Raw genomic sequence first — 14,598 nt, 5'->3', positions numbered from 1 at the left:
GGCAGAATTTACATAGTTTAGTGACAAATATAAAGATAATACAGTTATTGATATTTAAATGTTTCAGAGTCTAATAATATAAAATGTTTGTATAAGTACTTAATTAAACTTAAATATACTGGCAGTTATTGTAACAGGATAGATTGTCATTAATAACACGTGTCGTTTATAGTTGCCTAATAAAACATGGCATTTTGTTAAATGTTTCGAAAGTGCAACTCCGCGTCCTCATTGCGATAAAGTTCGTATCAAAAAACAGACACATATAACAAATATGACATGTATAACAAGTCTATTTAAACAGACATATACTTCCGTACATTTAATATTTTTGACAACGTCTAACGCTGCCTGTAGGTATGAACAGACCTCCGCACCACAATTTTACGTGTCGTTCCCTCAGTTTTACATCCACGACAGCGTTTAAGTCACATTAAGTTTCGTCTCTAAACAAAACAAACGATTTGAAACTTGGAGGAGCGCTGGAGCGATTTATGACATTAATCCAAGATATAAAATGAAATTTCTTGTATGGAGCCGGGAATTCTGCGCTTTAAACTAATTGCATTGTTCAATGTAGACTTTCATCTTACGTTCCTGTTTGTGTTGACAAACGTTGTTTAATTGCAGCATCATTCTGTATATAATGTGCCTTGAGAATGCTATTTGAGGTTGAGCTAATTAGCCTATCTCAAAGTCTTCTTACGGAATTTAAATAAAAGCAAAAAGATGTGATTTATTTTTTCTGATCGGATTAAAAATTTAATAATAATAAATAAGTTTATGTTATAACATGAAATAAATTGTGTTATTATTAATTATTAAAGCCGATTCCGCGTCGATGAGCTCTCATTAACAATCCGATAACAATATGATACATTGATTTCAACTTTAAGTATATGCCTTTTTGTGTAGACAATATAATACTAACCCAATAAATGAAAATTAATTTAAATAAAAGTTGAAAAAAATGTACCTATTAGCTATCTATACTCAATGAAGAAGCTGGATGTCCTAATATCATTCGACATGAGATTGTGATTTACTCTGCCCTTTTCCTTTCCATAATACTTTTTAAATATAATATGCGTTATAACATTTCCTATCCCAGGTGGCCTGGATCAAGTCAGACTCGAAAGCAATCCTAGCGATCCATACAAACATGGTGGCGTTAAACCCGCGCCTGTCCGTCACGTACAACAACCACAACACATGGAAACTACACGTGAGCAACGTGCAGGCCAACGATTCTGGCACCTACATGTGCCAGGTCAATACTGACCCTATGAAAAGTCAGGTTAGAATCCATTTTGGTTTCTTATTATGCATGGTACGACACTATTTTTTCGAAGATTGATTCACATTAACCCTTTTTTAGGAATAACCACCATAAGCACACAGATCTAAATTGCAATATCCAGTAACGAGCAGTCCTCAAGAAATAAAAATAATTGTTCCATTCTTAGATTAGTAGATTTTTTTATCACCAAGCGTGCCAATGGACGTAATTTAACAATGTTTTTTTCTGATTGTTCTGTGTTTAAAATCTCAGATGGGTTACCTGTCAGTGGTGATACCACCAGACATCGTGGACACGGTGTCGGAAGGCAGCACTGCCGTGGAAGGGGGCAGTGTCCGCTTGACGTGTACTGCGACGGGGGAGCCCCCGCCAACCGTCATGTGGAGGAGAGACGACGGCAAAGCTATTGTGTTCCGGTATGAGGGAGGCAAGGAGAGGAAAGGTAATGCTTGATTTCAATGCCGTATTATTACTATATTACCGTACCGTACAGTTGCCGTATTATTACTATAAATCATCATATACGTAACGTGGTCCATCATATAACTAAACGTGGCACGTAACTCTTGGCTCGAAAACGTGATACTGTATCATATCTGCCTGATTAAAATTCGTCAGAAATTAAAATATTCCACACCACAAAATAACAACTTGGGGAACTATTAAATGCCTTGCTGTTGTAGCGCCACCGTCTCAGGGATTTTGGGACGTGACGTGATGATTTTGAGGGTGTGCACTGTACAGATATTGCGAGCTAGAATAAAATATAATATTAAAAATATACATTTAAGCAGGCAAAACCGTTCACGGCAAGGCGTTTCTAAGAAATACAAATGTGTTCGAGATATTATAATATTTCTGAAGAGTTGAAGTAGGAATAAACAAGTAGTATTCGTTGTCAATACAGATTACGTTCAGATTTTGTAATCGGAAACTGTATCTGCTGTTTTATTTTCAGAAAAATATATATCATATATACTTAACACTGATTTTATAAGCATTCGAAAAATATTAACTACTTAGCAAGTAAAAAAAAAATTACACACAAATCTCGGCTATTTATTTTTGTACACAACATAAGCTTTTATGACTTAACTGCTCAGTTTAGTAACAATATATTTTATTAAAATATGAAAATCCTACCACCCGTAGCTAACCTGGTTCATAGTACAAAATAATTTAGTATATATTTATAAGCTTTCCTGAAGCGTGTAATCTTGTTGCGAAGACTTAAATATTCAGCGTTGAGTTTAGTGAGGAAGGCATGCTTCAGTTGACAATACCGACTTTTATGTAGGCCTTGTATTATTTACAAGTACCCTATGGGCTTCGCGCACAGTGGAGCATGCAACCGAGAACACGCAAGAGAAAGAGATAAAACATATTGTATAGTCTTGTATGGTTAAATAGAGCGGCTACTCTCCATTTTGCCATACAAGGAATGTTTTTATAATATCGATACCATAAATGTAAAAATCTGTAAATTAGAAAATTGGAAATGTCAAGGCCTTGAAATCTTTCAATGTCAAATTGCATTCAGCAATCCATACTTCCATACTATACTAATATTATAAATGCGAAAGTCTATCTGTCTATTTCGATTTCACAGCCATTGTTGGACCGATTTTAATGAAATTTGGAATGCATGTAGTTTAAAACCCAGGTTTTGGCTTCTTTTTATTTCAAATGACTATAATTGGACTCCCAAATGACTGTAATTAGATTGAAAGTTTGTATGAAAATCATTTTTGTTTCATATTTATGCGGTCGAGGCCGCGGGCAAAAGCTAGTCACGAATAATGTAATTATCATATAAGAAAAGTATTAGATACATAGAGCGAAGAGAAGTCGACGTAATAACATAAAAATTCAGTGCATTTTAAAATTACTCTTGTTATGTGCATTTAACTATAAGACGGCATTTCCGATAAAACATAAGTAGGAAAATTTATTTCTTGTTCCAGTCTTTATTTCTATTGCAGATATTTGCGACCGTTAACTTGTAAAATGAATAAAGTACTCATATGACTTTTCTCTAGAAAACTGTTCTTCACTAGACGCATACAGAAGCATTGCATACGATAAATTGTAACAACTTTATTACTCTAAATTTGTGTTGAAACTGGAGTATTCTGCAAATAATCACCATTTATTTATTTTACTACGAGCGGAGCTGCCATGGTAATACGTTGGAAAATATCCTGGATTGAACGTTTATTTCTGCCTGAGCATACACCAGCGGCTTTTTTGAAGTCTTGGCGAAAAATAGAGTTTACGTAACAGAGTTTGAAGTTGGTGGTCGAAAAGTGTATAAGGTTATAATATTATGTATTCATAGTACGTATTATGTATATTTTCTACATCTGACGTTTATTTAAAAATTTCAAATCCCAGAAAAGTAAACCTACAAAGCTATATAAGTTTAATCATGATAAATTTACTCGTATCTTTTCATATTTGTTGGCACCATTTTTAGTTTTCTAGATCAACAAAGCGTAACGAGATCGAAACTTATTCACATAAAACCTTACCTACCCATTTCAGAAATGAACTTCTTCATGTAGAGAGAGGAGAGCGTCATAAATTGAATTTCTAACAAGAATACGATTTCCATCAAGTAGAGTTTATCCTGTTAAGAGAGGAGATGGCTCGGAAAAAATTGGACGCAACGTGCACTTGTTTGTCGGTTTTATCGCGACTCACATTGTTCATTACTATAGATTCCCGTAACATTGAAATAACGAGGGAATAATGTCACGGATATTTCAAGCGGATATCTTTTGTTTCTGGATATTGGAACTTGTGGAACTTCCTCCGACATTCCGTTTCGATCGTTTTACATTGAATTTGTATTGACGTTTTGTTGAGTTATTTTAAGATAATGTTTGAGAACATCTGTTACGGCGTAGATAGTGTTTAGTTATAATTACTGAACTAAAGAAATTATCCTTCCTCTAGCAAATTCTTAGTTCCTCTCTAGAAATAGTGTTTTTTCGTTTTCATTTTATTCGACTTTAGTTAACTACTGGCTTATGCAAATAGATTTTTAAGGTTAAAATGTCAGTATGTAAGACTATCCATGAAGTCTTTTAGCCAAATTCGAAAATACAAGTCTGTCTATAATTGCATTCATTTGTTGACTTTCTACCAAATATTAGTTTCTAATGATTGTATTTTCATGTGTTGCATTACTTTATGTATTTATACATTGAGAGTAGGTCTCATGTAGTCAGAGTTTCTCAAACATGTAGGTCGTTTGACAGCTCGCCCGAGTATCCCCAGGTGTCTTGTTACAAAGTAACAATTTGCTTCAGTGTATTTTATAAATTTTTCCTTTGTCTGTCACACATGATGAAATTTTATCAGAAATTTATGATAAAATTACTTCTTAAAGGTTGATTAAAAAGAGTTGTGGCTTAAATAACCGGTAAGATGTTTTCGTTTCTTTACAGATTCATATTTTTTTAATATAAAGAAAAAAAGGAGAAGAGAAGAATGTGATAACCCATTTACTAGACTAAAATATATTTTGTCCTGGAATAAATTGCCAAGAATCGAAAGAAAAATTGCAAAGCTGCTTTAACGTCTAGTAGTGTAATTGAAAAAGGTCAGAAATTACCATCTGCGTACAATAATGTAAACTAATTAGCTTATGTTGAATCGATCTCGGAATTAATTATTTTATTGTGTTCCAGATGCACTATTTTATACATTGTCTTCAGGGATGCCTGAGCGTAGTTAAAAGAAATTGCGGTAATAAAATAGCTACCGTATAAAAACTGGAATAAAATGGTGCCATGAAAACGAAAGCTAACTTTCACAAAGTAGTATCTATGGACAGCGCTCCCATTGTTAACCCTCTGGAACGAACCCTTCCCGAGAGTGCCGAAAGCCGCCATTCGCTCAAGTCTTTTTTCCAATTCAATCTACTTTGCATTGTCCTCGACACTCGCATGAGGCATTACACCTAGACCCCTCCCCCCTTGCACTTGCTTCCAAGCACTTCTCTTCCAATGGATTTTATTTACGCAAGAGAAAGCAAGCTTTAATACATATACCGCTGAAGACAATAAGGCGCTTCGCAACGAGATATAAAAGCTTTGAGTTAGTCTCGCGTTCCTTTTAGTAGGATTCCTTTGAAATGAATCGAATAATTCCCAGAGTTTATGATCACGGACCGTTTTTATATACGGATGCTTTGAGGGTGTGCAGAAATGATCACTGTTTCGATTACTCGTCAATAATGAGGCCTCAAATTACATCTAACAGATTTTGTAGTATGTATATAAAGGCCATCTTGTGTGTTCTCAGTGTCATTCTCATAATTATGTGCCGCACAATTGAAAATGATTGAAAATTTATCTGATTTTATGACCGGCACGATTCCTGACGTTAATCCTCTTTGAGCTGTTAATGGTCGATCAACTATCATGACTATACTTGGCACTTGTAGAGGCCTATGTCCAGCACTGGACTGCTTTAGGCTGATGATGATGATGAACAGCTCGTCACGGCATCCACAAGAGGATAGAGTGGTTCTATTTTAGGACAGGACCCTTAAAGTTACAATTTATATTTCAGAAATTTTATCCAAGGCATTATATAATACTACATGAATGAAAATTGTTTATAGAATGTAATTTAGGATCTTTCATATCGTAACTTTAATCGACTTTCAGTAACAAGCTTCCAGACTCTTTTAAATTAGGCGGTCCTCCGAGCGACGACCAAAAGGACAAGCGACCCGCTCTCGACTGAATTTTTATCAACTTTTTGTGTGCCTTTTTAAGGAGAAATGTAAAGTTTCAACTCCGCAGGCTTGGACTTTAAAAGGGCAATGCATCTCTAGGAAACTGAGAATTACATTTATTTCACAGATATGTACATTTTAAATGACGAAAATTGTACTTGTAGAATATATTGTAGTGTTATTTCCCAGCGTGATGTCTCACTTAAATATGGACATATCGTAAATTTTCAGTCTAACATGATTATATTGTATTGGCTATAATCCATTAATTATCAGTTTTTGAATAAGTGTACAAACACCAGACGCTTATTTATATAGGTACACTTGCCGCCCGTCCCAGCTTCGCTCGGGTTAAACCATATCTATACTTATAATGAAACTGTAACTGGACCATGTCTTTACATAGGAAATATTTACGAAAAAGAAATAGGGTCAATAGTAAATTATACAGCTAAACCTTCTCTATTGGAGAAAATCCTACAAAAACCCGTCTGGCAGTATTTGAGTTTATCGCGTTCATATAAACAGACAGATGCAACACTCCATGTGTTTCCTTCATTACATAACATGTAAAGATTATGCTCAAGTATAAATTTGTGTGTGTTAATGTGAATGTTATATCATATTGTGTTTGCGTGAAATGTTCACGTTGCCAGTTTCACGTTTTTCTCTTATTTACTGTAGGCGTCTATTCTATTTGATTCGATCGCACTTTAAAATAAAAGATATGTTTTGTTTCGTTTCCCACGTTAAATATACATTATAATAAGAATCTCGCCTATTATATTACAACTTAGAGTGGGTTGCACCAGTCAACTTTAACGTTAACTTTGACATGCACGTCAACTGCAAAGCTATACTAATATCTAAATATTTTTCCATGTCAGTCTTGTAGTTCAAATAGCATATTTCTACAAATAGCATATTTCTATAAATAGTAAACTTTTCAGCTTTATTACATTTGTAACAGACGGATAAATATCAAAGCAATAACTTATATTTCTAGAAATGAATTGCTTATTGCATAGATATAATTCGCTTACACAACAAGTATTATTGTGCTAGCACAAACAATCTAATAATTTCAACTCACAAACATTGCGAGCACAGCCAACGTCACAACAACATGTGCAAATTAATTGAAAATTCGCCTCTATTACTGCCGTATACAGGTTCATGCCGGGTAACTCGGCTTTCAGACAACTGTACGTTCCAAATGGAAATTTCGAGTTGCATTCCCATATTGAATAATGTAAATGTATCATTCTGATGTCACAAATGCCGTGGTGATAATGTTGACAATAAATTGGAAATAAATTTAACGATGTTCGATACCGTTTTCTCACTGATTCGATTTAAAACTTTTCTAATAAAAATGAAGAAGAGCCATGACGTATTAAATACTGACACCAGATTGCTAAGTACATTTGAATAAAGAAGCCTGTCTGGTCTGTTCCGCTTCCACGGGTCGACGGGTTAAAATTAATGAATGAACCAATTGTTTTTTTTTCAGTCTCAAATATGTTTATTATGAAGTGATTCCAAACTTTTAAAGGGAAAATTTGTTTTGGTTTTATGTTCTTATGTGAAGTTTATATTAAAATCACAGACACACTTACAATCCGGCGCGGATTTGAAAACTTGCTCAAAGAAAGTTGAGCAAGTACTTAAAAGGAGAAAACTTTGCGAACAACAAACTTTTCGTGAGCAATAAGTTTATCTTATTGTTGCTTAAATATTCAAACTAGCACCTGCATTTTAATCTGATGTTTTTATTTGGAACAACTGGCATTTGACAATAGTAAAAATTGAAGTATCTATATACCTATAATAAAACTGTAAGCGGGCTATGTAAGTACATAGGAGATAATAATAAAAAAATATGGGGCATCTGTATAGGACATCTCTATGGGACTAATAGAAGCCAAAACAATTTTTTTAGAATATTTGTCTGTCTGTCTGTTCGCGCATCACACAAAATCTACTGGACGGAATATGGTGCGGTTTTTAAAGTTGTACAGCAGAAGGTCGAACTTAAAATTTATATAGATTTCATATCATCATCGATGTGTTGCTTAGAACCCGTAGAATCGATAAATAATAAGTTTGTGCCAGCTTTCCAGCTATCTACACCAAAAATCACTTCAATATAATGCTCCGTTTTGACGTGACAGAAAGACAAACACTCTTTATCGTTTATAATATTAGTACGCAAATTATATTTTTATACATATCATTGTCTAGCTCACACTAACCTATTCTTAAGTATCTCAGTGTAGAACACACTCAGTATTCCGTGGCGCTCGTTACGTTTATAATCATACCTCATTCGGACGAGTCGTAGTCTAGCCCGACGCAGTGCAGGTGCATCCAGCGCGCCACCAAATTGAATGTGTGGGGTTGCCAGTAATTTAAAATTAATGTTCGACATTTGTACTCATTCCTGTCTTCAACATTATTTGTTGTTGTGTTTCGATTGTAAAACAATGTTCTTTTGAAAAAGAAATGTGAGTTTAATTTGTACTAATATTAATATTATTTTTATAATTTCTTTCAGTGTTTTATGTGTGTGTTTTATGTTTTCTTTGTTTATGGAAACGTTGGAGTTTAATAATATAAATTTGGTAATGTAAATTCTCAGGCAAATAGTAACATAGAATAATAACACTTTGCTATAAGACCTCAGGAGGTCGTCAACATCAATGTCACGACCTTCAGGAATATGTTGTATATGTTACTGTAATAGTCCGCATACAGGTAAATATTAGGTTTTTTCAGAAAATCTTAGGATTTACCGGTATGGGTTGGTAAATGTAAGGATTTTTAAATAACTGACGATTTTTTCGGGCTATTGCCATTGGAATTTAGTATATGCTAGGTTTTGCTACTGACGGCTGGTAAATGTTAGTTTTGGGAATAAAACAATGATTAATTATTATTAATCATTTATTTTTCAGTCAAAACCTTACATATTTTTATGTAGGTATCATAATTATGTGAGTAATCAATTAACTAAGTAATTATTTTTATTCATAAATGTTTTTAACTTTTAAAGGTAATATATTTTAAAGGTAAGGTATAATATTTAAAATACTTCTTAAATAGTAAAAAATAACAAAAATAAAATTATTTTCTCAACATTTACCGCACCTTTGATGTAAATCTTAAGATTTACCAAGTGAATGGTGGTAAAAGTTCGAATCGCAAAATTGTTCGGACTTTTACCATTAAGAGTTGGTAAATCTTAGGTTTTACTGGAACATCTTAGAATTTACGGAAGTTCGTGCTTTTACAGTAACATATAGATTACAAAAACTACTCACATTGAACACGACCCCATTCAACCGCGAGTATGAAATAATAATATAAGGGAGGAAAATCTGTAAACGAAAGGGAATAACGTTAAACAATATCGTCGAAAGAGTAAAATAATCCTTAATTCGTTCTCGGCAATACCTTATCGGGTATAGCTATAGGGTCGCGTGGTGTGCGATTACCAATTTTATAAGTTAGGCATCCGTTCGAATGTCACCGCCGTAACCATAACCTTTTAGTGGTCGTTTACCCCTCGTTGGAACACTCAGTATTTTTAATAAAAAATGCAATATAGTTTTTCACGAGCTAGAATCTAACGAAAATGTAGGAATTTGTAATTTTGAAAATTAAATAGCTGTACGCAATTGCAGTTCCTCAACTCGTGTAAATTAGTGTTGCCAGCTTCAAACTGAAGATTTTTTTCAGAGTTACCTACTTTTTTTCTACTTGAGATTTTTCCTCGTTTTCAAACAAAATTATATGAGTAGGTATAATTCATTTCAAATACAAAGATAAACTGTTAGATTTTAATATTTAACTTTTATTTTAAGATTACTGTTTTTCATTAGTTCTTTTAAATCATTGAAACAATAAAGTATAAGAGCTTTTCAGCAGTACTGAAATATATAAATATAATCTGCTATTATTTAGAGACGGATAAATAAATAAATATGTCTCAATTCCGATTCCACTGGAGATCGCCATAGATTAATGGAAGAGATAAAGTGACCTAGCTGATCATAACATTACAGAAAAAAGCTGTTTATTTTAAATAAGTAATATTTTAAATTTATGACTCCGTCCGTAACTGAACGTAGAAATGGTATGCTAAAACAAACACGACAAACTAGCGAACTAATATTTATAGCTTGTTGGAACTGGTATGTAGCTAGTATTTATCATTTGTCAACTTAAAACGATTTTTTAAAGTAAATTTCGTCATATGACTGGTTTTTCAACTGGGACGTACAGTCAACAACATAATAATATATCCAAAACTGATTGCCAGTTCGCCACTTTTATGTCCGCCTATGTCCTCACATGTTGACTACTTGACTATAAAAATATTTCAAAATCCATTTTAAAATAAAGTTTAGTTTTATAGCTAAAACAAAACAATGAAGCCATGTGTTTTCAACAATAGGTAATAAAATGCACAGTGAACTGGGTCATAAAACAATAAGAATAAATTATATAAAAGCCCGACATGAAACTTTAGCCATTACTCAGCTCGTACAAACACGATTTCCGGATTTAATTATTGCGAATACTTGTACTAATCGTCGTACAATTAAATGTACATTAAGCGTTGGAATTAACCTCTGTCTTAATGAAGGAAGGTTTCTTGACGCGATGTCTTATAAATATTTGATAAAATAATAAAATCGCTTTATATCGGTTAACTACTACATAAAAGCCAAAACTTTAAAATGCGAATGGAAATTCAAAGAAAAAATGAAAAAAAAACGTATGCGAAACTTTCTCGGAACTTTTCAGAGCATATGAGATAGAACCATATAATTTTTCAGAATTAAAATTGGTTGTAAGTAATGAAAAAAAAAACATAGATTTTTTATTTACTTTTGAATAATAAACGAAACCACGAATATTATATTCTTTGAATTGACACTTGGACACTTTGGACACTGCCGAAGATTAGATTACGTAGTAGGAAAGCGAATACTGGGTTCCGATGCTTCACGGCTACGGAGGCAACTGGAAAAATGCTCAGAAGATAGAGAGAATTTGGTTTTACACTTACCAATGTAGATATTGCAAGATACTGCAATAACCGAAATCGAATTAGTTTTCTATTATAAGATAGCCCCCAATTGATCTTGCTAATTTGACCAGAGTGATCAATCTCTGTTTATTTCGCTCTTTTCCTTCGCCGCTGACGTGTTAGTGGCTTTCGCCAATTTGTTTTGCTGATCGTTCTTTTATTGCTCGCTTTTTCTCACAATTATGTGCTTGAAAATTTCAATTGTATTAAGGTATTTACACTATATTTAACTCGATTGTATACTTATTACAGCACTTATGCAAAAGCTTCTCATGCCATTTCAGTTTATTTCATCTATATAAAAATGTACTTTAATAAAAAATATATATTAAATGTATTATGTATTAAATGAAATTATATAAATATATAATAAATTTTTAGTATGTAATAATATATTGCTATATTATATATTGCTATACAGCTCAGCTCGCTTTAGCACTAAACCGTTAATAGGCTGTTTTATAAGTATAAAACAGCCTATCGTTAATAAATTGTTTAAATAACAGTAAAAACTGTTCCACTGCGTGGTTTAAAAGAATTTAGCATAGAAACAGACTACGCGGCGCGCGGGCGTCTTTATACTATGTAGTGCGTTCAGCTTTATTAATATTTTTATTTCATTTGAACGATAAAGTAATTTTTCAAATTTTTTCTTGATTTTGGTATTCTTGTCCAGGATATATTTCCATTATGTAAACGAAGATTCCGTTTGAATTTAATAAATTTAATTTTCCGCGCGTTTCACCTCAACATTTCCACCGTAACTTATCATTACCCAGGTCTTGCATCAAACTGAACTGTTGCATTAAGTGTACATTTAAATTGTAAATGTTCACCATTACCCGGTGGCAGCACTGAGCCTCCAAATTACAGCTATAACGGTAATAGCAATTTGCCACTGAAACTACCGTCTTCATTCTCTGTCCTAATGTTGATATACTAACATTGCTTCTTTTTAACGATGCTTCTTTTATGTGTTGTTTAATAATTATTTATGTCGGTATTGTACTTCGCTTGAAGTTTATTTACAGATTGTTTATTATTGGGTGGTGTTACAGAAATGGGAGTGAAACTCAATAAAAAATTGGATGTAATCCTTTATTTTTTTAAGAAAACAAACTTGCGGTCCACCACAGATGGGAAGTGATCATCTATGGAGGAGTCTGTAGTTCCCTTCGTCCCTTTCTAGCCCAGAAATCTTTAATGCTAGGAAGTATTTCTTACTTAATATTCCATTAAATTTTTATTTATTACAGTTTTAGTTCTTATATTGAATGCTATAATCGATTCACATGCAAAATATTATAATACATTAGGGCATATTTCTTAATTAATAGCTTAAGTAAAGACTGTTTCGCAAATTTTTGTAAACTTTCGAGTCTACAAATTATTTTTGAAACTATACCTAAAAATTTTTCATGTTTGCTTTTTTACTTATGATATTTTGTCTATAAAAGTTTTTCAGAATGAGCCTGTCTAGATTGTGAGTCTGATGGACGGACTTACGTAGGTAGACCGTAACCTTCTCTTGAGACTTGTCTTTGACATAGGGTGAAATGCGAATTACAAGAATTTTACAAGAATAAGAACAGTTTTATTAGTTTTTGGTTCGAAGTTATTATTAGAGTGACATTTATTAGTCTTTAAAATAGAACAAAGACGCTAATTAACGAACTTAATTCATGGAAACTTTTATATTGGGCGTTTATTAATTATTTATCCATGTACAATCAACCATATGATAAGTTTTGTCAACGTTATGCCAACGATAATAGGAATTTGTAATGATTTTGGAGGTATTGATTATATATTGACTGTACATTACAATTATAATTCGTTTAAATTTGAAGAGATAACGTCACACCACACAAAGATAACTTGATATATATCTCTATTTAAATGGTATTGGTATTACTTCAAGTTTTATGAAAGGTCAGATAGACAATATATAATTTTGACTTTGTTAAACTTTCTTAAAAATAAACAAAACAATTAAATTTTTCGCAACCGCCATTGTCGAGTATATTAGCGTAATGGTTTCTTTCTTAAATTCTAAATAAGCAATGTAAACGGTCCAAACTACAGTTGGACCCGCGCCAACCTAACCAGCAGGAAAAATGTTTCATTAAAAAAGGGAAAGGCAATGATCGCGTTGTTTCTTGTGAAATTGGGCGCTTTTTAAATGCAACTCGGCTGAATATTCAACGTGCGCGAGTCTTGAGATAATATTGTGAGAACAACATGTCTCAATGGTTACAGATGCATATAACTGTATGATTCTAGGTAGCTACTCAGAAGGAAAATTATACAATTTCCTACACACGTAGAATGAGCATAATATAGACCTACTCGTATAATAGCAAAATCCCGGTGGTGGTATGATGGTCAAGACTCTTGTGAACCTAAAGGTGATTAATGCAAGCGATTTCATGAAAGTAATTATAAAGAGGTATAGAATATACTATTATTATTAAGAGGTAAGCGTTTGTGAGTTTGTATGTTTGAGGTTGATCTCTTAAACTGTGTGTATTCTTAAGTGAATCGATTTCAAAAATTCTTTGACCATTAAAAGGTACATTATCCAAGATTGCTCTAGGCTATATTTTATCTCTAAATTTCCACGGGAGCGAAGCCCCGGGTAACACCTAGTTTGATATATAAAATTTCTAATTTCAATTACTTTCTTTGGTCGTACTAATAATCATCAAAGAATGTATCTATTGTTAGTCATTTCAAGCTCTACCGACCACGAATAGAGAGTAGTCGTTGTAATAACGACTGTCACTAGTGTTAGCCGCTCGTAACTTTATATTAAAATTGCTTGTTGCTATATTAAAATCACTTGTTGTACTGACATTGTCTCGTTGAAGCAATACACTAAGTTATTTAATTTTTTTAACACATTTTTTAGGTATGGTCAGCAACGGGCTAGCAGAGCATATCGTACCATGTATTAATTCAATATTCTTTGATAAACATAGGGATGACATACCTACATCACAAATTATACCTACATCACATACAAGAATGCATTTACATACAAAAAGTTCCATAAAAACATTTAGAGGGTGGGCTGCACTAGTGAACTTTGACTACAGCAACTACAATAGCGCACTTTTCTGCGCGGGTTAAAATTAACGTCAAAATTGACTGATGCAACGCGGCCTAATTGATATTATTACTTTACTAAAATTAGAAGCATTTTAATACAAACACGAGTAATCCCATAACAAGATTGTACGTAATAAAATGAACTGAGTCTCCCAACGGGTGGATTACATGATTTATAACGTGAGTAGATTAATTAATGTTCCCACATAAATTAATCAGGTCGATAAATTGGTACCCGCTGCTCATTGGAAAGGTGAATAAAGAGCCGCTATCTATTGTCTGTCTAAACGTGTGGAAACAAGTGTAGGTAAACATTTTTAGCCCCCAATCCATACAGAA

The 14,598-nt window shown here is 33.1% G+C and overlaps 1 protein-coding gene across 2 annotated transcripts in view; it reads left to right on the top strand.

Annotated features, from left to right (window-relative positions):
- The window catches only part of LOC128672579 (lachesin-like), a 70,658-nt gene that overhangs the window by 40,546 nt on the left and 15,514 nt on the right, over positions 1-14,598 (top strand). For both annotated transcript variants that reach the window (XM_053749825.2, XM_053749826.2), the window contains exons 4-5: positions 1,112-1,297; positions 1,553-1,742. In XM_053749825.2, coding sequence (XP_053605800.1) covers positions 1,112-1,297; positions 1,553-1,742 — 376 coding nt within the window. The remainder of the gene's footprint in view (positions 1-1,111; positions 1,298-1,552; positions 1,743-14,598) is intronic.

The sequence above is a fragment of the Plodia interpunctella genome, chromosome 9, assembly GCF_027563975.2.
Source record: "Plodia interpunctella isolate USDA-ARS_2022_Savannah chromosome 9, ilPloInte3.2, whole genome shotgun sequence".
Lineage (NCBI taxonomy): Eukaryota > Metazoa > Arthropoda > Insecta > Lepidoptera > Pyralidae > Plodia > Plodia interpunctella.
The sequence above is the reverse complement of the archived record's forward strand: the minus strand, read 5'-3'. Positions and strand labels throughout refer to the sequence as shown.